This window comes from Danio rerio, chromosome 6, assembly GCF_049306965.1.
Source record: "Danio rerio strain Tuebingen ecotype United States chromosome 6, GRCz12tu, whole genome shotgun sequence".
NCBI classification, from domain to species: domain Eukaryota; kingdom Metazoa; phylum Chordata; class Actinopteri; order Cypriniformes; family Danionidae; genus Danio; species Danio rerio.
The window spans coordinates 34,129,360-34,154,197 of record NC_133181.1 but is presented as its reverse complement, the minus strand read 5'-3'; the positions used below and the strand labels follow the sequence as shown (position 1 = coordinate 34,154,197).

The 24,838-nt window shown below is 34.8% G+C and overlaps 1 protein-coding gene across 2 annotated transcripts in view; it reads left to right on the top strand.

Moving 5' to 3' along the window:
• cachd1 (cache domain containing 1) overlaps positions 1–24,838 on the top strand; it is a 149,435-nt gene that overhangs the window by 102,047 nt on the left and 22,550 nt on the right. For both annotated transcript variants that reach the window (XM_001334793.8, XM_073954291.1), the window contains exons 8-21: positions 2,349–2,498; positions 5,539–5,772; positions 6,779–6,928; positions 10,699–10,822; positions 10,925–11,042; positions 11,199–11,367; positions 12,286–12,428; positions 13,518–13,699; positions 13,954–14,064; positions 15,553–15,675; positions 19,706–19,805; positions 19,957–20,073; positions 20,904–21,064; positions 23,308–23,394. In XM_001334793.8, coding sequence (XP_001334829.3) covers positions 2,349–2,498; positions 5,539–5,772; positions 6,779–6,928; positions 10,699–10,822; positions 10,925–11,042; positions 11,199–11,367; positions 12,286–12,428; positions 13,518–13,699; positions 13,954–14,064; positions 15,553–15,675; positions 19,706–19,805; positions 19,957–20,073; positions 20,904–21,064; positions 23,308–23,394 — 1,969 coding nt within the window. The remainder of the gene's footprint in view (positions 1–2,348; positions 2,499–5,538; positions 5,773–6,778; positions 6,929–10,698; positions 10,823–10,924; positions 11,043–11,198; positions 11,368–12,285; positions 12,429–13,517; positions 13,700–13,953; positions 14,065–15,552; positions 15,676–19,705; positions 19,806–19,956; positions 20,074–20,903; positions 21,065–23,307; positions 23,395–24,838) is intronic.

The following is a 24,838-nucleotide window of genomic DNA, read 5'->3' as shown; positions in this document are numbered from 1 at the left end:
GGTTCCTGCTGAGATAAGAATTGCTATTATCAAAGATATGTGTTATTATGGGTTTAGTATATGGTGTAATCAGGATATTAAAATAAACGAAAACAGCTCACCTTTCAAAGAATCTCCAATCACTTCACTGAGCAACAGTCAGCATGATAACACATCCATATCTCAGCAGGGTCCATCATGTTTTTGGGTCTTCTAAAAATATTTGACCAATTTGCAGTGAGTTTCTTCAGTTGTTAGTGTTGTGACCAATTTGAAACAGGTGTGCTGTCAAATTGATGAAGATCATTTCTTTATTTGCTGGTGTTTTTTGTAATTGCATGTACTTTCTTAAAATTACAGCGCATTAAGCTCTCTTGGCCACCATTAAATACACTATTTACAACATGTACAAGTTTTTTTATACACGATGTATGTATGTTTATAAATCGAAAAAAGTTCACAATATCAATTCGCCCCTACACAAGATCGTAATTCAGCTTTTCTACTATTCAGCTAATTATATTTTCAAAGTCAGGAGAGAAGTATAAAGGTGGTCGCACAAGTCTTCACGTTTAGTATTATATAACATGGACACCTCGAAATAGTGTTGAAAGTGTCACATACTGTATTTATAAGGTGTAATTCACCCAAAATGTCATTACTATCTTAATGTGATAATATTTGCTACCGAGAAGACACACGCATGCTCACCAATGTATTCTACTTTAGTGAATAGAACTTGCATAGGCTGTGAATAACAGGTAATAATATTGCAAATAACGTTCAGTTTGTTGCACAGAGTGATCGTCTCTCAGAAGCCGTGCAGAAAGTGTGATTTGCATGTATGTTTATTTTCTCAAATTGACAGCAGCCATGAGCCGCACAGTGAAAAAGTGAAACCGAAAGTGCACACATCATTTAAATGATCATATTGCACTTTAGAGTTATGATTACGACAAGCATTTGATTGTTTTGTTTCTTTCATAGCGAACACAAATTGTTGTGCAAATAAAATAAATGTTTATATATACTGTATGTATATATATATATATATATATATATATATATATATATATATATATATATATATATATATATATATATATATATATATATACCTATATAACCTATATAATGTTGAATATAATGCAATAAGGAATTTGATAATGACAAATGTTTCATTTTACCAGTAAATAAAAATGGTCTTATAATGTTCTCAGTGACAAATGACAAGCATTTTTCTCAAACATAATAATTCAACTGTAGAATAGTTGTATATTATTGAATAGTTGTATTGTGATGCATCACTTTACTGTGAATAAACAACCAGGACATATTTCAAGTCTGTTTAAGTTCACCATTCCAAGTTTATACAAAATGTAACATTTTAACCGACATTAGACCTACATATACTGTATGTTTAATATTATTATTGTTTTACCATATGTTTGAGAATTAACAATATTATTAGCTTACTCATATTAACCTTTATTTTACATCTACACAATCATGAGAAAATCGTGATCTTGATTTTAAGCAAAAAAACTGGCAAAAAATGTACTTTTATTCAACCAGCAAGCTTTTTTGACCGCTAATGACACAGACTTCCTCCAAAAGATAAGACGATACTCAAAACCATTGTGGGGGGAAAAAATGTTCTCACAGCTTTTATTTATATTTGAACAAAACCTTTTTGCCTGATGTATGAATAACTTTGGGTTTGACTGTATGTAAATTCATTAAATATGTACACTTTAAGACTTGCACTAGCAGAGACTATTACCACATGTGATTTCATCAATGTATAACCGACATTTTTGTGCTGTAAATACACATAAAAAAGAGGGTGTCTACAACTTCCGTGTCAGAATCGTAAAGTTGCGCAGCATTACCCTGTACACCTTACGATATTTCTGTTTTTCAAAAATCTAATGTCAGGGAGTGGTTTTGCACATCCCCTTTGCTCAACCCCAGTGAAATTGCATGGTTATGAATGTTAACAAACATGTCAAATGCTGTTGATAAGTGATAAATATCACACTGTGCAGAAGGTTTAAGACTTAAATATAATTTGTTGTTAAATGAACTGATTCCACAACATGTGTTGTTGCAGGGGTGCTCAACCCTGTTCCTGGAGATCTACCTTCCTGCAGATTTCAGTTGCAACCCATTTCCAACACACCTGCCTGTAATTACCAAGTGCTGTTCAGGTCCTAATTAATTGGTTCAGGTGTGTTTGAACAGGGTGAGAGCTGTGTTTTGCAGTAAGGTAGATCTCCAGGAACAGGATTGAGCAGCCCTGGTCTGAAGCTTTTAGGTTGCTCATCACAATCTATATATCTGATGCTTAATCAATCTTCCCATCACAGACACTGACATGATGATAATCTACCTGTCGTCGGGCATCACCTCCCGAGACTCATCTGAGCATGAAAAGAGAGCAACTCTGAGCGCAGTGAAAGAGGAGAACCGGCACCTCAACAACTCCGTCATGATCCTCACCTACGCTCTCATGAACGGTGAGAAACCGCCTTTTATTGCCTCTTTATGTCATGCCGAACACCTGTGTGCAGGTTCAGAAAAAACACACTCCGCTGTTTTATCTTTCTTCTGCTCTTTGTTTGCCCATGTTTTCCATGCCCACCGTAAGAAACCTCTCCATTATATTGTTCTCCTCAGCTGTTCCTCTCCCCGCATGTATTAGCCTGCCATTAGCATACATTAGTTCGACATCATGAAAATTAAAATGGAGATCATGGAAAAGAAGAAAGAGAAATGTGACAATGCATCAAAGGGCCACTCAGTGACATGAAAGAGTGAGAAAGGCCTTTTTTCCTGCATTAGATGACTCAGATATGATTCAGATTGATAAGCTTGGCAGTGCAGAAGAGGGTTTCGCTACTTTGACATGGTATTGTGAGACTTTGAAGGGCACACACACACACACACACACACACTGAACATTACTCGTATTTCTTTGTTTATTTGAAGACTGGTTCATTTATGACATGTTGTATTATATTCGCATATTAAAACCTGTCAGATTAACAGGCCAAAGTGTTGAAACTCATGTTCAGTCCAATAACAGTTGAGCAGAATCAAATGTTCTTCCAAAGGTGAAAGACTGACTTGCACAAACATCCATTTTTACTGTTGGAGGTCCAAAACTACCATTTCATCATGAAAATAGATTGTGTGAATTTTCTTTTTGAGCCCTGTGGTAAAGTAATCCTTGTGGGATATGAATGCCTTTCTTTTACTGCTCCGCTCGATAAAAATGGGCCAGAGAAGCAAAACCTTTACATAAAAACACTATTTGTGAAATCTGTCATAATGTTGATAACAGGCAGATTGAGGTTTATATTAGCTTGGGATGGAAGCATTGCCAGCTTCATGAAAAACCACGGATAACATTTCTGATGGTTGGTTTTCCTGTTTGAAAGTGTAATTATCATTTGTAATTATAATTATTGTGATTTAACACAAATTGATATACAATGCTCATAATTGAGTACATCCTTTATTAAAAATTAATATTTTTACAAAACAGATATATTTATTAAAATGAAATTTTTGTTACCAAACATACAGTATTTAGAAGAAATGAAAGAAATATTGTAGAATATTGGTAATAATTACAACCTACAATATTTCGACTAAATTTTTCTTTTTTCCCCTCTCTCTTGATTTTTTTTCTGTTTTTTAAATTTATATTTAATATTTTTCTGTAACGTATAAATTTTGGTGTACTATTTTTTTGAACCGTTAATATTAAAATATGAATTAAAAAGAGACATTTATGAGGAGTGTACTTATTTATGAGCACTGTTTATCTTGCACACGAGACGCAAGTTGCACAGTATTCTAATCATAATAAAGTAAATCTTCAAAGAACTAAAGGTGACATTTTAGTTAGTTTTTTGTCTGTTTATCACACAGTATTTAAGAATATTTAAAAATCTTAACTGTTTATCATCTTAATATTGAAGTCCTCTAATTTTAATTTCAGTACATTCAATATCATTCAAAAGACAGACACGTTGCGTTTCAATAAAGTGAGAGCATTGTCTACAGTGATACAAGAAACATTGGCAATTTTTCTGCTATTATGTGCTGCTGTTGAAGTTATTTGTTGTTTTTCTGTTTGCTGTTTGTTCATTTTTAGATATTCAGATACTTGGTAAAATAGAAAAAATAAGTTTGTTTCTAAATATTTTCAGCAAATTCTGAACAAAATCCTTATAATATTGATAATCTTAATAATTTTGGTCACTCTTTATATTGTTGCATCTCTAGTATATGACAATGGACTATAAAACCATGTCTTATATAGCATGGTAATAGACAAAAATACATTGAATGGATCAAAATTACAGTTTTTATGCCAAGAATCATTATGGATATTAAGTAAAGATCATGTTCCATGAAGATATTTTATAAATTTCCTGCTCTCTATTTAATAAAACAAAATTTGATTATTGATATGCATTGCTAACTTTCATCTTTATTTGTCAATATTTAGATTTGTTTAAATTCTTCTGACTCAAATTTTCAAATAATTATATTAAGCTAAATGTTTTCTTATTCTAACAAACCATACATCTATGTACAACATATTTATTTTGCTTTCAGGTGAAGTAAAAATCTTAATTTTAAGAAAAATGTGGACTGGTGTCACTGGTTTTCTGGTCCAGAGTCACACAAGCTTTTATTCCAAAACCCAGCAAGTACATTTACATTTAATCCTTTAGCAGACGTTTACAATTGAAGCAACTCACAATTGAAGGGGAATTCAATGATACAACAAGAAGAGGCAATAAACACAAAAGGTGCTAATTATGTGGAACTGTATAATAAGAAGCTGTTTGTGCTCAGAGAACTACTGTAAGCGCTAGACTTAGGAAGGTGGAGTATTTTTTGGGAGGAAAAGAGTGTTTCTACAGCTGGCTTGTCAAACTTTCTCACCTGTGTTAAGCACAATTAATAGTTTTTTTATATCAAGTAACTGTAAGAATCTTTGGGGCAAATGTGCAAAACTGGTGCAAGTGTCAGTAAAAGTGTCAGAGAGATGAAAGGGTGTGTTTGTCAAGCCTGCATGAGGCATATTCAGAATTGCTAATGTTTTGGGTTGTCTTGAAGTGCGGTAGAGTGGAGGTTCTGGTGTTGTTCACAGGGGTTCAGGACAAACTCCCCTTACTGTAAGGCTAATTCTACTGGACTGTCCAGAAGACTTTTTTAATTAAATGAATTCTCTTAAGGACATTTTTAACAAAGTGGAACCAAATTTGTTTGGATTGTTTGGAACGCTAAACATCTTGTTTAATGTATGCATTCTGTTGTTTGTGTTTTAAATTGTATATTTATTGTTGAAGTGTTCTTGCCATGAAAATAACCTTGGTTGCTGACATGGCTTAAAATAAAAACTACATTACATTCACAGGGTGATCTTGGTAGGGATGGACATTTAGTTATCGTTTGAGTACACAGCAGACAAAAACATGTAGATATTGGTTACAAATATCAGTTTTAATTACATTTGCTATGTGCCATTGTCCTCAGATGGAGTGACTGGACTGAAGGAGCTGGCATTCTTGCGAGACCTGGCTGAGCAGAATTCCCTGAAGTACGGCGTTCAGGATCGATCTGCACTGCCCGTGGTAAAGGGAAGTATGATGGTTCTGAACCAGCTCAGTAATCTGGAGACCACAGTGGGCCGCTTCTACATCAACCTCCCCAACCGAATGATCGACGTGGCCACCTTCAGCTTGCCTTATGCGGACCAGATGGGAGACGGTAAGTTCAGATCTCCAACTTGGCAAAAAGCTCCGCTCTGGCACATTAACATTACCCTCTGACAAACCATATGCACTCAGAAGACCTCAGCAGAAATGGCTCTGTACCAGACAGTTTCCATGGAGCTATGTACTGTAAACTTAAACTATAGGAACGCCAAAAATCACAAATGCGGAGGCTGCTAGACAGGAAGTCATTCTGAAGAATTTACAACTTGTTTCCAAATGATGCAAATTTGCTCAGTATTTTTTACCATGACTTTCCTTTTAGTGTTTCATATAAATGTCTCCCATCTAATTTTCTAAATGATGATAAAAACATTATTCAGAAAAGTTGTAATTTGTTTTAAAACGTTTATATATATATATATATATATATATATATATATATATATATATATATATATATATATATATATATATATATTTGCTTGCGTGCGTGCGTGTGTGTGTGTGTGTGTGTGTGTGTGTGTGTGTGTGTCTCACACACACAAATCCAAATTGTCAGGAAGGAGTAAAATATATTGTTTAAGTGTAATTTTAATAATGATCAATAAATTGTTATGAATAATTCAGGATAGATTTTGTCTTTCATATTTTTTTTTATTTTAAAAGTTATAATAATTAGATTTTTTTAGTTTTTAAATATTTAAAGTAATAAATAAATATTTAAATAAAATCAATGTGTGTTTATTTTTAAACTTTAGTAAATAGAATATACCATAGTATTTTTTTGGTATTAACATTATCATTATTATTATTAATAGTATTATTGTATAGTATTTTTATTTTATTTATTTTTTTACCTCTACTACTACTACTACTACTAATAATAATAATAATAATAATAAGTAAAAACAATGAAATATCCATATTTAATTGTAACTGTTGAATTTTCCTTCTACTTCTCTGATAATATTTCTACATCAATCGCTGTATATTTAATTGACTTGTGAATATGGCTCAATATTTAAATAATCTCTCTATTTTTTTTTTTCTGTTTGTAGGTTTTATCATGACCGTCAGCCGGCCGTGCTACTTTGGTAACTTGTTACTGGGTGTGGTTGGAGTGGATGTGAACCTGGCATACATACTGGAGGACGTTACCTACTACCAGGACTCCCTGGCCTCATATACATTCCTCATAGACAACAAAGGTGGGCAATATGCATGGGCTAATGTTTGTTTTTAGTGGAGATCCATGTGGTAGCCACAAAGAAGCCAATTTTTTTCCACAGTGTAATTGCTCCCACTCTGTTTGCTTACTTTCTAATTTCATCCTGAATTGGGACGTCTGACCTTCAGTGACTGGACTAAAGTGACTAGACTGAAGGCCTTTAACCTTTAACAGCCCATTAGGGGAATCAGCTGTCCCGCATTGGCCAGATCTGAGCCTGCATGGCTGACATCATAACATTTTCTTGGAGATGGAATCAGCAAAGCTCTATGGATATATATATATATATATTTTACTTAAAAACATTGTTGTTGAAAAAGAGCTATGTGTGTTCACAGATATCATATTTTGACATTCTCTATTACACCTTCCACATCCTGAACAACATCTTTTAATTTTTTGAAGACCTCGCCAAGTTGGATGGAGTGTTTCTGAAATTACAGAGCTCTTAACCTCCACTTTATTTATATTAAAGCAATTAGATAAGCCTCCTCGAAATGGCTGCTTTGCGCTAAAAGGGTGTGTTATATTACTCGGGTAATAAAATCAGGGTGATTATCTGTTCCTAAGAGTATCCAGACTGCTGTAATGACTGAGATAATGAACTGGCACCTGCTGTCTCCAGCTGTTCAGCAAAGAGACATGAATGCACTCCCTCGCTATGCTCTTCACTAGGAAGTTTCTCGGTTTTTGAGGGTTTATGTTTGTGTCGGGTTCTGAAAACGTTATCAAATTATATAACGTGTAAAAATAGTAGAGGAGAGGAGGGTAGAGGAGTCCTCACTCTGTGTTTGTAGTAGCCTGGGTGGGAGCAGAGAAGAGATAGAAGGGAGTTGAGTCTCATGACTGCCTGTTGGAGGAAACAGTCCTTGAGCCTACTGGTACTGGCCCGGAAACTGTGCACCATGGCACCACTGTAGAAGGTGGACATGATGGAAGGTGGTGCACGTGCTCTCCAAAGTTTGCGGAGGAAGTACAGGCGTTGTAAGGCTTTTCTCGCCAGTGATGCGGTGTAGACAGGTCTTCAGAGATATGCACCTCCAAGAACTTGGTGAAGCTCACCATTTCCACAACAATCTCCTTCCTCTTCTCCACATTCAGGTGGAGATTGTTGACCTTGTACCATGAGGCTAGGCGGCTCACCTCACTCCTGTAGGTTATCTCATCGTTATTGTTAATGAGACCCATGACCCACAGTCGTGTCGTCTGCAATCTTGGTGAAAAGGTTGGTGCTGGATGTTGGAGTACAGTCGTGAGTCAGCACAGTGAAGAGAAGGGGGGCTTAGCGCACATCCTTGGGAGGTCCTCATGTTCATCATGATGGTGCTGGAGATGTTTCTGCCGACTCAGACTACTTGTGGTCTCCTTGTCAGCAAGCCAGTTACAAAGGAAGGTGTTGAGTCCCCGTGGTCTAGCCTGTGGAAGAGCTGCTGGTGAATGATGGTGTAAAATGCTGAGCTAAATTACATGAACAGCATAAGATAAAGCAAAAAATAACGAAAACAATATTGGTCCAGGTGGTATAGTCTTCTAATGCAAACTGGCTCCAAGTTTCAAAAAGAGCTTATGGTCCAAAAAGGATACTTGGGTGTTGTTTAGACTAAAGCCTCATTCTCACTACAAGCGACAATCGACCGTTCATTTCATAGGAGAGTGATTGACTTCCAGCAACCTCCATCTACAAGAGTAACAGCGACCGTTGGCGACTAGGTGGGTGTGTTGAGCGACAAAGTTGAGAATCCTTCAACTTTATGCAAATAAAGAGCGACTTACTTGAGCGATAACCAATAGGAACATGGGAACACCAGTAGAGCTTAAGTGATCCTCTCAAGCCGGATATATCCCTGCTGTATATACCTACACACCCCTGTACACGTTGAAGCAGGGCGCCACCCAAAGCAACAGGCAGCTACAAAGTCGCTTCTAGTCTAAATGAGGCATAATGCATTTTTAAAGTTACTTTTTAAAGTTTTTTTTTTTGTGTTATGCCTATCATCCACACTACACCGTAAAACCCAGCAGTCATCTTTATCAAATGAAATCAGTGTAGTTAACTCAAAATTTACTGAAAGTTAATTCTTCTCATTTGAAGAGTTTTGAACTCAGTGTTAAAGTTTATGAGTTCATTAAATACCTCATTAATTCAACTTAAATGGAGTAAGTTCACAGTACTCATATAGATTTGTTTTATTAACTCAAATGGTTTGTTGCAATCTGTTTCCTCAAACGGTTCGAGTTGCCTTAACTTTTTGAGTTTTAGAGTACTCTGTTGTTTTGAGTTCTCTTCATTTGTTAAGTTTTACTGTGCTCAAATTGCTTCATTTACTCAAATGGATTAAGTTCACAGTACTCATTAGGAATAGTTTTTGAACTTAAATAGTTTGTTGCAATCGGTTTCCTCAAATGGTTTGAGTTACCTTAACGTATTAGGTTTTACAGTGTACTCATGAATTTTTGACTGCGAAACCATAGCATTTTGAAAACGTTAAAGACACAGTTTTCATTTGGAAATGCTGGTTTTACGTTTCAGTATAGACAGACTGAAACACAGACTTTTGAAAACAGAGTTGTGGCCTAGCCATTATAGCTTTTTGATTGTTCTTGTGGATTATTGCGAATAGTTTCCTGATTCATTAAGCTCCTTTCATATGTACATTACACAACTGTTAGGCTGCAAGTAGGGATGGCAGCAAGGTATGCACATACCCATGCACGTGATTGTGAAGAGTCATGTATCGTGTGTTTTAGGTTGTATAGTGTGGACAGAGAGTCTTTTTCTGAAACGCTATAAAAACGGCAATCTGGATGAGGATCGTTTTCATTCTAAGACAGCGGTTTACATCAACAATGGAACATTACATTTGGGGCTTTATTTTCTGGAACCAGTGGTGTAGCCAGAAATATCATATGCAGAATTATTTTTAATCCAGTTAGCAAGGTTTATAACCAGATCTGGTGCCCATCTGGTACCTTTATGCTGAGCAGAACTTTGCCGTTAAATTAAACTGCAACTGTCTGTCACTTCCACACATTTGTTTTTCAATTACGGGTTAGTTTTATTTGATTAGGCCTAAAAAAACATGTTTAGTTGGACAATGCACAACCACACAGTAGTCTACACTATAACAATTATTTTAATTAAATTACATTCAATTGTATAGTTATTTAAATTAAATTCACGTTTTGAATGTTTGCTTTCATTTTAAAATCGCTATGTGCACTTTTACAGCTGTGAAAATTGGCATACCCTTTTTTTAAAGCATTTGTTTCCCCTTAGTTTGATTTGTTTATGCACATACAATCAAAAATGCACTGATCTGCACCTCACCATGTATGTGTGTGTTGAGAGCTACGATTAAAAAAACATAATAAGGGTAAATAGACATAAAGAGGACATTTATGACTTGCATAAATTCATTTTGATGTGTTTTGACATGTTGCTTTTTGAAAGTGAACATACCATAATGAAAATACAACAAATGAAGCCCCTGTTTCAGAATTAGGCAAAAAATCTATAGGTCTAAAAATCTTTTAAAGGCCAAACAGCCAAAAAAAAAAAAAAAAAAAAGTTCACATTGTTTTTTCTAGGTAAATTATTAAATAGTAGAGATTTTAAGAATCAAAGAGACAAGTTAAAATAGTGATTAAATAGATTTGGTGCACAAAAAAGCATTTATTAGCATATATATTACACAATCCGTATTTATAGTGGTTGTATGATAATTTTATTACCTTATGAATATCTTTCAGGCTACACTCTCATGCATCCATCACTCACCCGTCCTTACCTGATGACTGAAGCGCCTCTTCATACAGACATCATCCACTATGAGAACATCCCAGGGTTTCCTGTTGTGCGTCAGAACATCCTCAGGTGAGTTTTTTTATTCAAATTGAGCTGGGTTTGCTCTAGTTTGCAGTGGCAATGCTTATCATTTTTGACGGCCAAGCTCATATATTGTGTTTTTCATGTCAGTCTGCCTCTGGGGAGTCAGGTCATTGCTGTGCCTGTCAACTCTTCTCTGTCTTGGCACATGAACCGCCTCCGTGATCCTAATCGAGATGCCTACAATGTTAGCTATGCTTGGAAACTGGTATGCAACTCCTTATTTTTGGCACGAGTACTAGTTAAGAGCTGACCGAGGGAAAATTAATTGTACTTCTCTGTCTGTTTCAGTTTATTGCATACATTTGCTTTGAGAAGAGTTGTTCTTTATTTATTCTCATTTTACTGAATCTCTAATTCCCAGGTTCAGGACACTTCGTTTATCCTCTGCATAGTTTATGTTCAGCCAGAGATCCCGGTGAAGCAGCTGAAAAATCTGAACACAGCCCCCAGCAGCAAACTTCTCTACCACCGCCTGGATCTGCTGGGGCAGCCCAGCTCCTGCCTTCACTTTAAACAGCTCGCTACAGTCGGTAAGAAAAGACAAAACATTAATATTGCAAATAATAGTCTGTAATCTTTTTTTTTTTAATTATATTAATTATAATAAATAAATGCTCATACATGGTATTTGCAAAGGTATTCGTTTTTTTTTTTTTTTTGGTAAATGGAGTGAGAAATTGTTTAAAAAATTTATTTCAAAATCAAGTCCACATTTTGGCTCAAGAACAGGATTTTACCAACAAAACCCAAAGAATAATAATATAAAGGTCAGCAGTAAAAAAAATAAAAAATACTTTTGAGACCATGGTAATGATAATCTTTATACACATAAATATAAATACTACTGTTAAAAGTTTGTGGTAAGTAAGTTTTTTTTTGTTTGCTTTTGAGATCTTGCTACTAATGGATCATTTTATTTTTTCAAAAATAATAAATATTAACATTATGGAATAGAATAACATAATTAAATTACAAAATATAAAATATTTTTTCTTTTAATTTTAGTAGCTGTAGCAACTGTTTACTGTTACTTTTGATTATTTTAATGCATTTTTGATTAATAAACTGGTCATTTCTTTTTATATTTATGCAATTTGATTTGATCTAATTTTATTTAATTCACTTACTGAGTATATTTCTTCTGTTGAAAAAAAAATATTCAGAAAAACAATGGTAACCAAACACCACTGACTTCTAATAGAAGAGACAAAATACTTTGATAGGGCTGTCATTAAATGCCTGGATACAAACTTTAAAATATATTCTATCCTGTTCAAGAGAAGAATGAAACTCATAAACGTTTGAAACAAGTGGAGTTACGTTAAACAATGACATAATTTTATTTTTGGGGGGGAAATATACCTTTAACTATGGTTCGGTTTAAATCTGACGTGCAGTAAATAAACAACAGAATTGATGATCTCTCACTTTTTTCCCCTCTTCCTCAGAGAGCCCTACGGTGATGTTGTCCGCTGGTAGTTTCTCCTCTCCCTATGAGCACCTGAGTCAACCAGAGACCAAGCGTATGGTGGAGCACTACACTGCTTACCTGAGCGACAACACTCGACTTATAGCCAACCCCGGCCTGAAGGTACAAACAAACACACACTTCCGTCTTAAAGGCCCTGTTCAGACCCGCTATTGAGATGTGTTTTCGTTGATCCGATTACAAGAGGGCAATGCTAAACACATTTTGTGCTTGTCCACCTTTGGACACATCTAGAAGTGGTGGAAAACGCATCTGACCGGATTGTTCTGTTTTAGTGTGAATGCACATGTGGTCAAATGTGTTTGCTGCTGAAGTCATTCATTTAGTTTGTAATTGATAATCTTAGGTTTTAAATTGGTGCTTCCATACCAGTGCCATCATATATAATTTTTTGGAATAGATTATGGTTGCTTTATTCTCTTTGCACAGCAGCTTTTATGCAGTGTCAACTGGTGTTTTTCATAAAATAGACAGCTTTTTAAATGTTTTTTTTTCTGTGGTTGTTTAGATTATGTAACATGAGTTGGATCATCAATCTTTTTTGTGGTCAATTTGTGATCCTTTGCCTTGTCCCAATTGTTAGGAGTTGATCAGAAACAAAATAAATCAATCATATGTTCATTAATCAATTCATGAAGTAGCCTATTCATGATGCATGTATAATTGATTTGGTGCTATACATATACAGTATAAAAATTGTGCTAGCTCTCACAGTACTATATTCAAAGATTATGCTCACCAACCCACCATTATCAGAGAAGTAGTTAAAAGTGGACAGTAGAAACACCTAAATGCCAGGTGTAAAAAGTTTTGTCTCTTTTGTTCATCTCAAAAACATATAGCCATCCCCGGCCTGAAGGTACATTCAGACACACACTTCCAGACCATCTCAGAAACACATAGCCATCCCCAGCCTGAAGGTAGACTCAAACACACACTTACAGACCATCTCAGAAACACTTAGCCATCCCCGGCCTGAAGATACATTCAAACACATACTTACAGACCATCTCAGAAAGCAAACAGAAAAAAGCTCAATCTCTCACAGTCAGTCATGGTTATTTTCTCAGTCCTGATTGGCAGTTGATAGTTGGCAGTGCTACTCTGCTTTTTAATTCAGCTTTTTTATTTGTTAAATGCGCTGCAACGGTATTTGCAAATTCTTCAACAAGCTGTCCTTTGGTCTTGCAGTCTTCTGTGAGGAATGAGGTGATGGCCACCAGCCACGTGACTGATGAATGGATGAGTCTTATGGAGATGAGCAGCCTCAACTGCTACATTGTGAGGCGTTACATAGCAACGCCCAATGGGGTGCTGCGGATTTACCCCGGTTCACTCATGGACAAAGCCTTCGATCCCACCAGGAGGCAATGGTAAGATTTGAGTCTCAGGACGGGTGTCTTCAAAGTCCTAGTGGGACGCTGGTGAGCAGATCCCACAGTCTGGTGACTAAGCTTAGCAAACTGTCACATTCCCAAGGAGAAATTTTGTGTTTGTATAGAACTGTTTACCCCTCATATAAAAAAATGAGTATAAAAAAATATGTATAAAGGAAAAGTCTTAAATGTTGATCTATTTGTACATATCTGATTAAAATGTGGTGTAACCATTGACTCTTGTTTTTTAGGTACCTACATGCTGTAGCCAATCCTGGTCTCATCACTTTTACTGGACCGTACCTGGATGTTGGTGGGGCAGGTTATGTAGTCACCATTAGCCACACCATCCACGCCCCTAGGTCAGTTTTTAACAAATCAGATTTCATGCTTAGAGATCTTGTTGATCCCAACCAGTGGGCCTTGGAATATCTTAAACATTAATACAAATTCATTCATTTATTTATAATTTTAAAAATTATCTAAATGATCTAAAATCAACAATAATAATATGAATAATAAAATAATAAAATCTGAATAATAAAATATATATATAATTATTTTTTATTATGTGCACAGGGAGACTTTCTAATGAGTGAAATTAAAATTGTCATAATTATTCCAGTAATAACATGTATGCTTAAACCTATATGGGTATTGGAGGGCACTTTAATTCTTGTGTTGGCGATCTTTAAGTAAAAGAAGTCAAAGACAACTCATTTATACACATAATTTGGGATTCATGACAGCTTATTCATGTGTATAATTTATTATTATTCTGTGTTGATAAAATGTTCAAAATAACATTATTCATAATTAAATATAGAAACTTAAAGACGTAGTTTAAGCATAAATGCACATCCTGATCTCATTTTCTTTTCTTTTTGGTGCAATAAAATTGCTATTGCTCTTGCTGCCAGGCTAGACAGAATCTGCGGATATTTTTTACCATCTGCGGATTTATGCGGAATGATTTTAGGAGTATCATAAGTAAAAACTTAATATATGAAATAAAAAAAATAATACATTTATTAACGTTTACTGAATGTTTCAAATGCCAATCCAATTAGATCCACTTATTTGGTAAATAAAGCAAGTCTCTCATATAATTTATCTAATAAAAGACAGAAAATATTACTTTACAAACGGTATTGTAAATACATTGTATTATTATTATTATTTTTGTTATTATTATTATTATTATTATTATACCACAATATTAGTGAAATTAATTTTAAAACTGAATAAATATAAGATTACACACATTTGCATCTGCAGATATCTGTGCGTGCAGATTCCATGTGGGCCTACATAAGATGCATGCACTATATAACAAGTCTTCTAAAGCCATATGGAATTTTATGTGAACAAAGTCAGTATCATTTTTAACATCAAAACCTAGTTTAGTTTTTCATAACATGTTATTAATGACAAACTGTCCTATTAAAGTTCAAACACACTTATAACCTCAAACAGTTTTGAAATTTGCAGTATAGCTATAAAAAAAAAGCTTGACGTATGTAGTATGTAATAGTCGCTTATGCAAATGAAAAACAACTGCCTTATCACAGTCTTGTTTGTGCTTGGTAGAGTGTGTATATGTATGCATGTATGTATGTATGTGGAGTATTGTGTGTTTAGAGATACTGTATAACGAGGCTGTTTGAATCTGGTAGTGTTCCAGAATGTCTGCTGTAGATAAAGTGTGTTTTCCCTCCACGTTTTCCAATCAGTTCTCCCTGAAGAGCAGGAAATGTGACTGTAGTGTGTGATCTGATCTAAAGCACATCATACTGCAGATCTCCTCGTTCTTCATATTGTTCAGCACTCTTATCTTCCTCTTTCCTCAGTTCCCAAATGGCCTCTGGTTACACAGTAGCGGTAATGGGCATTGACTTCACCCTGCGCTACTTCTACAAAGTTCTGTTGGATCTTCTTCCCATCTGCAACCAGGACAAAGGCAACAAAATTCGGTAAGGCCTTCCCTCCGAACCCAACCCCCATCCCGTTCCTTTTTGGGTTCTTCTCAAACTCAGGAGTGCCTGCCAAAGACCCCAGTGTGCCGGCTGTGGTGTCCAGCGCAGTGCCTGAAGCCATCGATGCCCCACAGAGGCCCTTTAAAGCCCTTTCAAATGAAACTAATCAGATTTGCTTCTGTTGGAAAAGAGGCATTCACTTAGTCCTCTCTGCATGCTTCTAAGCTCACTCTTTTAGGATAGGAGGAGATAGAATGAGAAAAGATCTGAGGTGGGGATCAAGAAACAGTGAGGGAGGGGTGGACAAAAAGATAGAAGGGTGATGAAAAGGGGGAAAAGTATGAAAGACTAGAACTATGACATTTTTTTATTGAGTGATGCTTGGGAAAGTCATTGCTGATATGATCATGATGTTGTTGTTTTTTTGCTTAAAGGGTTAGTTGAACAAATTAAATATTTTAAAATGTTTCCAACTCATAATTCATTTTCAGAATTCAAATGTAGAAATTTTATTGACATCAAAGAGCTTTTCCACCAAAAACTTGGTTTAGGTTTCTAGCTTCAAAATGTTCAGACAACAGTTTGACTACTTTACATTTTTTGGTGCTATGTGAATACTTTTTGTTACCAATAAAAATTCACGAGGTAACCATGCATGCACGCTGTATTGACTAGGAATGTCCAGATCAGTTTTTTCTGCCCTTGAGTCCGAGTTCAAGTCATTTGATTTTGAGTATGTAGCGCTATCGAAACCCTATCCGATACTTCTATAATACATAAAAAAGAATAAAGAAGAGTGAAGAAACAGACAACTCTGTCAACCCACCAACTGGTGAATTTTTTTTCCCTCTTCGCTGTTGCCACTAGCTTGCATGGTTTGGGATCGGTAGAGCGACGCATTGATGGATTTGCTGCTCAGTGTTTAGGCCCTCAATAGTGACTAATAAACCACGCTGAACTTAAACACTAAATACTGAACTACACTGTTTCAATTTGCTATGATTTTTTATGTGAAGCTGCTTTGACACAATCTACATTGTAAAAGTGCTATACAAATAAAGATGAATTGAATTGAATTAACAAACAGAGCACTCTGTGAGGTAGCTTGAACAATGAAATAAAAAATAACATAAATTTTTCACTTGTGGACTTCAGTGCAACAGTATAAAAAATCTAATACAAAAACAAACAGCACCCAACTCAAAATACCCGGCAGGCAATCGTTTACATATCTCACTGTGATAATCCAGAGTTTCTCACTTATTGTTAGAATTTGGTGGAGATTTTTAACATAAAAAAAAGAATCTTTCCAACTTAACTTGAATGCACCAATTTTTGTATTACTGCTATTTTTATAGCTATCTGGTAAGTAATGATGGCTAAATTATGGCAGACTGATCAAAGTTGCAGTGAGATCAATGAGCTCATATCTTCAGACTTCAATCCTTACATATGATGATTTTACGCTACATTTTAAGAGAGAATATTACATCAATAAAAAAAGCCTCTGGGCACTTGCCCAAGCAAATTCATGGCTGTGTTTCAAACGAAAATATATAAACTCAAATAAATCTTACATTTTCCAGTTTGTTCTGGCAGTGTTCATTTATTTATTTCCCCTTCTAATCATGGATGCAGTTTTTGAATATTTAATATTTGCATATTTAAATGTAACATTTAGACCAGTCGTTCCTAACGAGTGGGGGCCTCAGTCAAGTGCAAGATGACTTAAATAATTTACAATAAGTAGACAATAAAAATAATGTTTAAATCAACTCTAAAGTGATGGAATTTAAAATTTCAAGGCCTTTGAATATTGTGTAAAAGTTGAAAACTGATGTAGATTCTGACAACCTAATTCTGAATTTTTAACTATACAGTATATAGTGTGTGTGGATCTCTGGATTGACTGGGTTTATATGAATTTATATTTCTATAAAAGGTTCATATTTTTCAAATACTTCCTATAAACACCTGATAATTTAATATCAGATAAACAATATCATAAAAAATATGATAATATAAAAATGACAAAATTTATTGTTGTTAATAAAAAATGTTTAAATTGACTCCAAATTTATGGAATTTGAAATTTTGGGGCCTTTAAATATTGTCAAAGTCTGGTCACACTTCATTTTGATGGTCCATTTGTTGAATAAGTTACATTGCATCTACATGCCAACTAAATCTCATTAGATTATACAGTGACATGCTCTTGCAGTTTCTTATAGTCAGTTTAATGTCAGATGAAGGAGCAGTATCAACAGATATTAAGCAGACAGTCTACTTAATACTGAAATGGACCATCAAAATTAAGTGTTACCAAAAGTAGATCAACGCTGATGTAGATTGCGACTACCTAATTTGGATTCTCTGATTTGATCTCTGAATTGACTAGATTAATTGGGTATAAAATATAAAAATGTATTTATATGTTTATAAAGGTTAATATTTTAAAAACACTTTCTATAAAGGTCTGATAATTTGATGTCAGATAAAAAATCTAACAGAAAATTGTGCTAAAAATTTGATAATATAAAAAAATTATATTTATAATTGTTAATAAAAATGTAAAATTAAAAAAAAAGGTAATTGGTCATAATATATATTTTTTCATTTGCTGTGATTACCCTCCTAAAAAAAACAGCTTAAACCAGCCTAAGCTGATATACCAGCCTGTATTCAGATGGTGACTATTCCTGGCTGGTTTTCAGCAATTTCCAGGCATGTCTTAGCTGTTCAGGCTGGGGGATGACCAGCTAAAACCAGCTTGACCAGCCTAGCCAAGCTTGGAGACCAGCCTAAACCAGCTATGTCCAGATTAAACCAGGTTGGACAAGCTGGTTTAGATGGTTTTAGCTGGTCAGTCAGCTTAGGCTGGTTTAAGCTGTTTTTTTTTTTTTTCATTTGGGTACAAATAAGGGATGTCCCACCTTTTCTGAAAAGACATCATTTTTAATTTTAGATTTGGGGAAAACAAGAGATCAGTATTTTGGTAACACTTTAGTTTGTCACAATTCATACTATTAACCACTGGCTTATTTTCTGCCAATTATTAAGATATTAACTGTTTGTTAGTGGTTATAAAGTATGATCTGATTCTACATCCCTAATTCTGTCCAAAACCTAAAACCAACTTGTAATATGTAAAGCTAATTGTCTAAGTTAAAGGTTTGTTAATAACTTGAATTGGGATCTAAACACAAACACATTAACAAATCAGATATTTTTCCATAGCTGTATGTAGTTGCTTCATATATTTCTATTTCTATATATTTTCTATATCAAATTTCAATTGACGGTTAGCATATTCCAGTAATAAATGTGATCTGTGTTGTCTGTTGTGTTTTTATTGACTATCCCCACATCTTAAGCCCACATCCTTTGTGATTCATCTGTACAATTTCTACTACCATTCATGCCTATAGTCCGACATTAAAACCGTAATTATAAGCAATAGTAATGCTGTCCCTTTTCAAGCACTGCATATAACCCTACTGATGCAATATATAAAAGCCAGGATAGAAAGCAGTAAGATATTCAGGGCTGACTGAAAGACACAAAGGCAGATAAGCTGATTAGGGCTGCATTCCAGACACATCCTGTTATGTTAGGTGCCAATGCCCCCATTTTTTTTGCCTTCCCTCTCTTTCTTCTTTTCTGTCTCTCTTTTACCCTTCCCTCTCATTCCTCTCTTCCCTCCTCCTTAACTTTCTTTCTCCCTGTTCACCTCCCTCACTCTTTGTGGCTCTTCACGCTTTCTCTCTCTCTTTATCAGTCTGTGCCGTGGAGACCTCAGTGTGTTCTTTGAGTTTTCAGTGCTATGGTCATTAAACAGGATTAGTGAAGTGGAATGCCTGAGTGAAATGCCACACAATAACATGAACTGTTCTCAACTGCAGATGGTACCCTGTGAACGTACAGGAAGCCATCTACTGTTTCCTTCCACCTTTTCACTCTAAATGTCATTTTTTGCTCAACTTCCAGTTGCTTGATACCGTTTTGTCTTGGTTTTATGTGTGTTTAGGTGTTTTATCATGGAGGACAGAGGCTATTTGGTGGCCCATCCGACACTGATTGATCCGAAGGGTCACGCTCCTGCAGAACAACAGCATATTACGCATAAGGTGCGAATGTTAGGAGTAGAAGACATTTATCTTTTAAATAAGAAACTAAGTGTAAACATTAGATTGGTTTTAATGTTTAGCCATATAATACTGGCAATTAATCTGAAAAGCAAGGTTATTGAGCTCATTGAATTGTTTTGCTTGACTTTAGGAGCCTCTAGTGGCCAATGATATTCTCAACCACCCCAATTTTGTGAAGAAAAACCTGTGTAACAGTTTCAGCGATCGCACTGTGCAGCGTTTCTACAAGTTCAACACAAGCATCGTGGTGAGTGTAATTTTCACCCCAAGTATTTCATATCTGGAACCTGTATAGTCTGAATAAAGTGACAGTCCTGTTGTTTATTACTTGAGATTAATCAGCTACATATTTTTAATTCGATTCATTTCTAAAGCACGTTTAAAAAAAACACAAGGTGACTCAGACGAACGTACTGCACAATGACGCCCACTAAGGGCAGTTACATGCAACTTCAATACTACTGCAACTTCGTAATCAATACGTTTTGAGCATTCATTTGAAACACTCCAAAAATAGGATCAGATGTTAAGAGGAAGGCTGGACCCAGAGTCGAGAACTGCTACCGAGAAGACACGTATTACTGGTGTTAGGGTGACACCTAGTGTACGTTGTGATAATGGCAGGCAGGGTTGCCAGGTTTCAGAAACATTACCAGCCCACTGCAAAACTCTAGCAATAGGATTGAAATATAGCCGAATACCAATCTGCCAAAAATGTGCAATCTAAATAGCCTAAAATTGTCTAAAACTAACTGTAACAGTTAACTCCAGACAATTTTAGGCTATTTAGATTGCACTTTTTTTTACAATACAAAGTTTTAAAAAATTCATAATTATCATAAAATGTCATAATCATTGTGAATTTGTTGTTTATGTAAATGTAAATAATATAGACATTATATACAGATAATTTAACAGCCTTGGTACAGTACAAAGAGTACAGTATGTAGCAGTATAATCACCATATAACAATAAATGTCACAATAGCATATGTACTAATGCATAAAGAATATTCAGTTAGTTCTCATTTAAATAATCGATCATTTACAGAGTGAAAGACTTTTCTCTATTTTAAAGGGTGATCTGACAAACCTTGTGCATGGCAGTCACTGCTCAAAGTACCGGCTTACTCGTATCCCAGGAACGAATGCGTTTGCTGGTATTGTGAATGAGACGTGTGATGCGCTGGCCTTCTGTGCTTGCAGTACTGTGGACCGTCTCTGCCTCAACTGCCACAGGTAATGTTTCACTTTTGCACAACTTGAATTCATTTCAGTTTTTATAAATTTTGAGCCATTAATGATTTACACAACTGTTCAAAATGTTTGGGTTTGTAAAATAAGTCTTCTCTGTTTACTTAGCTGCATTTATTTGATCAAAAATATTCTGAAATATTACATTTAAAATGATTGTTTTGCTTTTTTTATATAAAATGTACATTTATTTCTGTGGTGGTGAAATTTAAGTTTAGCCATCACCTTTTAATACTCATAAACGTTAAGCACAAACATTTTAAATAAAAATTTGAAATGAAATATGCTATGAAAGTTTTTAGGATCACTTTTATTGAAATGTTATGTTAATTTAAAGGTAATCATTTCATTAAAATTACTAAACTTTTTTTCTCACTACTGCTAAAACTACTAAAATTTTTATTCAAATTTATTTGTATTTTTGTGATTTTGTGAATCAAGGCTTTACAATGAAAATGCTTGATGATTTCAATAAAAATAAAAGAACCAGTTAAATTTACAAGTATTCTAGATACCCTTCATACAAAAAAGATAAGTCTAAAATATGTGTGTTTTTTATTATTAAAAACATTTAAAAAGCAGCTGTGGACTAAGATTTTCATATGATCAGGAATAAATAAACAGTACACATTTTTTAAAATGATAGATTTAATATTTGTCAACGTTTTGAAACGTAGTGGTGGCTTTAAAGGTACTGTATGTAAATTTTTGAATCATAAAAATACCATAATATTTTTGCATATTTAAGAGACATGCTTAGTGAACATTCTTGATTATCTGAAAAACAATGCTAGATATTAAGATATTCTGCTTTGAAAATGTCCTTTACGTGCCGTAATGGCTGTCTTTGTTTTGGTTATTTTGACCCGCCCAATGCCAGTTTAGCCAATCATATTTCAGCACCCCAGGTTGCTTTCATGGCAAACTGCATATTTCATTTACTCAGTCAGGAAGACTCTCAAAGTATGCATCCGTGACCGAAATGCAACCTCTGGTAAACAGCCCGAAATGAAATGCAGAGTTCCACATGAGGTGGTTATTAATTACCAACTATTATAAATATTGCAAACAGAATCATTAGGTGAGCAGGTTACATTGTAACCCATGCCCTTACAATATGCCTCCGTGACAAGATTTGGCCTGATAAGCAATTGAGCTGTTTGCACCAGACGAAACCCCAAAGAAATTTAGATACAGCAATTCAGAAGCGCAGAATAACGATAATGCACTGCACTCTAACAGAAAGGTTGGCAATCTAATTAATACATATTAAATCTCTTCAAAATTATTAAATGTACATGCTGTATGATTCAGTCACAGTTCTAAAGTTACATCTCAAACTGTTTAATTTATTTTTAAGATCTGAGGTGAACTATCTGCTGCTGCTTTTAGTAGTTTGGCAGTAAAAATGGAATGAACTTAAAACTCATTTTTAAAACTTAAAAAGCATTTAACATGGAATAAAGCACATGAGGTGTTCCTCATGTTGTTGTTCATCATCTTGTTTACCTGTACGAAATAGAAGCCGTTTCTAAAATAGAAATTTCAGGTGTTGGATAGGACAAAAACTTTGTTTTGGTTGGAAAATATTTCTTCTAACGCATTCATGTGCTTTTGGATAGAAAATGGTTCAAATGAGCCTTAAATTAGTCTTTAGGTACGATAGTCTGGGACAATTTGGCAACCTTCGCTTGCGTGGACTGGTCAGAGGAGGAGTCGAGTAAAAATGTATTTTGATCCAGGAGTGCAGAACCTAGTTCAACCACTGGGTGTCATACAAACTTACATACTGCACCTTTAAAGCAAAAACACGTGAACTAAAAGCCACAAAATCCAAACTTCAAATTAAGTGAGTCTATAAGTGACGTTATATAATTGTCAAGTTGATGGATTCAAGAATAAACAGACTTTTCACTCACACTTTCCTTTCTATATGCATCAGACACTTTCATGTAAACACTCCATGTTACAAAGACACTATAAGATAAAAAAAAAAAACAGATATTACCATTTTGAAAATGCACAACATATTGTATAGCTTCAGGTTAATTTTGGTTAATTATTTGTCAGCTGTACTGTCCACCATACTCACACCTTAACTTTTTTATTTTGATTCTAATGTAATGAAGTGAATCTTTTGTAAAGCTGCTTTAGAGCAATGTTTATTGTGCTAAAAGTACAATAAACTTTAATTGATATTAATTTAATTTTCTCAATTAAATCCTCAGAATGGAGCAGAATGAATGTGAGTGCCCCTGTGAATGCCCTCTAGAGGTGAACGAGTGTACTGGCAACCTCACCAACGCTGAGAACAGGTAAACCTCTGTTCTACATAATTCATACAAGAACGTGTCAAAGTAACCATTAAGCCTATTTTAAAACATATTGCACACAATGTCAGGATGCAAAGGTTGCCCTTTAAGTGCTTCGAGAACGGCTGCAGCGATACATGATACAAATATTAATCACCGGAGCACATGTCCAGATTCTCATCAGCATTCACTGGAATGAATCACACTTAGTCACACGCGCACACACTTCTGCCTGTCACTTCATCAAGTTCTTGTTTGTCACAATGAATAGCTATCCAGCCACCTGTGTCCTCAATTAGCCGTACAGCTCCGAATTATTCCTCAGCAGACATTTAGACACTTTCAGGTTTGTCGCATTATTCCCAGCTGAGGGATCGCAAGGCATTTACCTTTCTGTCACTCCACCATCTGCTCATTTTTAGTGAGGAACTGTACACTTGAATATTAATAAACGCATGCTTTACTACAGAGCTGTCTTGTATGCATTTTCCAATATTCAATAATACAATATATTGCAATAATGAGCATGCATTGTGTTCTTATGCATTTAATATTTAAACTATTAGAGTGACTTTTAAAGGGATAGTTCACACAAAATTCAAATTGTCATCGTTTACTCACGGTCCGATTTTGAATTTTTGAATTTATTTGTTCTGTTGAACAAAGTTAGATCATTGTAAGAATGTTGGAAAGCAGCAGGCATTAACTTCTATAGTATTTTTTTTTTCTTACTCTGGATGTGGTTTTTGGTTTCCAACATTTTGCAGAATTTCTGGTTTTGTGTTCAACAAAAGAAAGAAATTCATAAACATTTCAAAACCCTTGAGTGTGCGGAAATGGTGAGGACATGTTTGGGTGATCTATCACTTTAAGAATATTTAGACTGTTGTGTTTGCAGTGGTGTTCTTAATATGCCATTAATTTTCAGGCATAAACATTTTCATATTAGTCTTAAATACGACATGCTTGATATATTATTTCAAACCCGTTCTTTATAGGCTTGTTGTTTGTTAAAGCTATACAACGAGGTTCCTTTTATTAGCATTGCTTAAGCTTAACTGACAATGGCAATTTTTTGTAATGCATTTATTAATCTTCGGCTATAAACATTCCTAGTTAATGTTTATTAGCTTGAAAAAGAGATTATGGTTTATTTTTAATAAAGCTAATAACTAATACATTTTAGTTGTATTTTTTAAACTAGCAAATGTAGCTATTTCTCACTATTAATGTTAGTCAAAGGCACATTTCACCACCAAAACTTTTTACTCACCATCAAGTTCCAAACCTTTATAAGTTTCTTTATTCTGTTGAACAAAAAAGAAGATATTAAGAAAAAAAAAAAAACAAAGCTGCAAACCTGTAACCATTGACTTCCATGGTGGGGAAAAGCAAAAACAAAATACACTCACCGGCCACTTTATTAGGTACAACTGCTCGTTAACGC